Raw genomic sequence first — 3,775 nt, forward strand, 5'->3', positions numbered from 1 at the left:
TGGTGTGTGTTTGGATTGCTTCCACACATGTTTGGCAAAAAACGGTGGCTTATGTTTGGTTTCCTGCCACATCTGGTTAGAATCACCTTAGTGCTAGAGTGGTGGTATTATGCCATTTTTGTTACAAACCAATCAGATTACAACATGCTCTAGTAAATGTAAGAAGATTTTGTCACAGTACTAATAGCCATAAAAATAACATGGATCATTTTCCGTTAAATATCATATGTGCAAAATAAGTCACAACCACAATTCAGTATGAAGATACAAAATAAGATAGATGCATGCAAGTTCCAGCCATCATTCATAAAGTCATGAAGTAACAGTTCTAACCATAGCACAAGTTCCAGCCACCTTACATTAAAGTGTTTCACTACACATCAAAAGATCAATAGGTGTAGCACAAGTTCAACTCCCAAAAGCAGCAAGCAGACACATCGGAATCTCCTAAATACCAAAAGTTCCCATCTTCTAAACATCACAAGTGAGCAACTAGCAAACCACATAGGTTGCTATCTCCTAAACATCATATTTGTCAAAGAACTTCCAAACCCAAGTTTCAAAAGTTTTGTCACTTGCACAACATAACCAACCATGCAAACCTTCATTTTCCTTGCTAGACAAGTGCATACCAACAGTAATTCTTTGATCCATGGTAATTGGGAGTACCTCCAACCTATGCCATAAACTAGCATATGGATCAATTACTTGGGGCATTTGAGGAGCAGGGGCAGCAAGAGATTGCTGGAGTGACTTCAATGTAGAGTTGATTTCTTCAGCAGACTCCGCGAAACGACTCTTGATATTTTGTCGCTTCTTACTAGGTGACCTGCTACCTCTTGGGCGCTTCGTACCAACTCGGCTAGTGCTAGATGAGGAATTATCAGCACCGACATGAACTGGAGGTCTTTTAGGGCCATGTGTTGTTGGCAAAGTGTCAGAATCCTCCTCAAAAGGGCCCTCATATTGTGGATAGCAGTTAAGGTCATACAACCCTTCATCATTATCCGAGTCATCAGAATCAATTGTGCATGTATGATGATCCATGGCCAAAGAACCATCAGCACTAGTGCCTGTGAATAGCTCTTGCATCTCATAGTAGAACTTGATGGGCTTAGAAAGCAAGCGCCTTGCTCTATCCTGCATTACAGGCACACAAAAATTAAGTTCCTAAATGCAATAGCCATAGTAAGTTTCAAAAAAGAAACTAAATTGTACGTACATTGAGGCAAGACTTTTCAGACTCGGAAATGGTTATCACACATCTAATATCATCGAAAACGTTGCCACTCTTGCTAATTGCTGCAGCAATGTACTTCCAATTTTCTTTGTAGTGTCTGAAGTGTCGGTATCGATCAACTTGAGCAATTGTGACCCCCATAGAAAATTTCCTATTTAAAGCATCAGCACACTTAATGAGATGATGCTTCCTGAACCTAAATTCTGCATGTTGTTCCTTCATGTATTCAATGCACCAATCCAACATAAACTTGGTCTGATCATCAGCCCAGGAAATGGTCCTCTCACGAGAGCACCCATCACCATCAGCCTTCCCCTTCCCCTTAGCCATCGCTGTTTCTCATGGAGTGAGTCATTTTAATTAAAATAGGTGAGGGCAAATAAACATGAAACAACCAACAATTTTACTGAAGAGAAAATAAGTGCTACAAGTTAACAAAGGTACAACCAGCATAGTCTTACATGAAACAAAAACATAACAACCAAACATAACAAAATAATACTCATGTTTGAAACATAGAAACATGATAGATCACAAATTAACTTCTTAATCATCTTGATCTTGAGCTGCTAGTTCTGCTAATTTATCCTCCCACATTTTTTGAGCTAATTCGTCCCTTTTGCGTGCCCATGCCTGACTCTCTTCATAAACGTCACGACGATGTCGTCTACTCCGTGGAAGGGCCGAGTACCAAGTAGCATCATCATAGACATACTCATCAGGACCATCCTCTAAAATCCAATTATGGAGCGCACAACAAGCAAACACAATTTTTACTTGTGTTTTCAGAGGAAAGAATGGCTGACTTGCAAATATTTTAAATCGATTCTTCAAGGTACCAAATGCTCTTTCAACGGTTGTTCTAAGTGAGGAATGATGATGGTTGAATAACTCCCTTGGGTTTTCAGCGTCTCTAGCTTCCCTATATTCCTTTAGGTGATATCGAACACCACGATATGGGGGTAGCATACCAGGTCTTCGATAGTTCTGATGCATATGACATCACGGGCAAGGATAAACAACGCATCTAAAACAGCTTTGAAGTACCTACTAACTGTCTCGCCTGATCGATAAAACTCAAAACCAATTGATCTATTTTTCCAGTTATGCCCCACAACATGGATGAACATGGCAACTTGCTCCTCCACTGTTACATAGAATGTGTCCACCAGCAGACCACGACGTCTCAGGTTGGCACACAACTTGTGAAAAACATATTTCCTCATGCGCAACTCACTTCTGCAGTGAGCTTCGGTTCCATAATACATACGGTTTAGGCGTGACATCCTTTCGACATCTCGTTCGAACATGGGAGCATAAGTTATAGATTTTCTCTTCCTTTTTTGGGCATTAATCCTATACCAGTACATGGCTAAACACACAAGAATGGCTGCAAGCAATCTTCTCCTCCACATATACCAGTTATAATAATGCGTGTAATACTGTAAGCATAATGTCCTTCGGTCCATCTATGAAACAATAATATCATTAAAAGAAATCTATGATGGCATCAGTGAGTGGAATAGTGTAATTTTTTCATAAATACAAATGACTAAATAGATTATGGAGGAAATAAACAGTCTAACACATCTCTAAGAAAGAACACAGAGAGATGCCCAATCTTACATTAACATCACATGTTTTACAAGAAATTACTTATGTATGCTCTCACTCGTACAAATATGCAACAATTAATATCTAAAAAAATGCAACAATTCCAAAAGGGGATTACGGTGTTACCTTTGCTCTTAACAAGATTGACCTTTGACTATAAGAAGGAAGATCATAGATGCAAGAGGGGCAGAACCAAGCAGCTGCTAGACTAGGAAATCCCGCAGATCACGGAAGAAGGCTGCTATTTTTCTCTTGAAAAGCAAGAACGCCCAGATCTGCATGTATGAGATGAATAGTAGGTGATGAGATAGAGGAGATGGAGGAGATTTCTATTGCGGTGGTGAGGATTTTTACCAGGGAAGAGAAGGTCGATTGCAGCGGCGAGCTCCTCCTCAGTTGGATCGGTCAGGAGAGAGAAGGGCTCTCATCCATGGCAGTCAAGAATATGAGGAGCAGAGTTTTGGGGAGGAAACAGGGAAGCGGCGACTTTATTAATCAGGCCCGCGGGGATTTTCGCGGCTTGTTTGGCGCGCCGCGGCGAGTGTGGCGGGCAAATCGAGCGCCACAGATTTGGCGAATTTTTCTGCGGCAAAGGCCCTGTGGCGTTGTGGCGAGCCTAACTTGGGTGGAGAACCAAACGCCTGCCTAAGAAGTCGTGGCGCGCCTCACCTTAGGCGTGGCGAGCTGAGCATGAGAACCAAACAGCCTCTTACACTTTTGGTGCGTGTGTTATCTCTCACACGTGTCATTCATGCATGATGCTGATGCACGTGTCATCTTTCACTCGCTCTCGCGGTTAAATAAAACGCATGCATGCAGTAGCAGATGGCCACATCGGCTGCAGCTCAAACCGTGGGCCCGCAGGAGATCTCACTCATTGGTGGTGACCGTGGGCCCGCAGATGGCCACATCAGATGGCTT

The 3,775-nt window shown here is 42.1% G+C and overlaps 1 protein-coding gene across 1 annotated transcript; it reads right to left on the minus strand.

Moving 5' to 3' along the window:
* Window positions 1–393: 393 nt before the first annotated feature.
* On the minus strand, window positions 394–1,574 carry LOC119314782. The gene is made up of 2 exons (XM_037589462.1): window positions 1,223–1,574; window positions 394–1,140 (listed from the first exon to the last, which is right to left on the minus strand). The coding sequence occupies exons 1-2, from the start codon at window positions 1,568–1,570 to the stop codon at window positions 520–522; spliced, it is 969 nt and encodes a 322-aa protein (XP_037445359.1). The 5' UTR covers window positions 1,571–1,574; the 3' UTR covers window positions 394–519.
* Between the last annotated feature and the right edge of the window lie 2,201 nt (window positions 1,575–3,775).

This window comes from Triticum dicoccoides, chromosome 6A (assembly GCF_002162155.2).
Source record: "Triticum dicoccoides isolate Atlit2015 ecotype Zavitan chromosome 6A, WEW_v2.0, whole genome shotgun sequence".
Lineage (NCBI taxonomy): Eukaryota > Viridiplantae > Streptophyta > Magnoliopsida > Poales > Poaceae > Triticum > Triticum dicoccoides.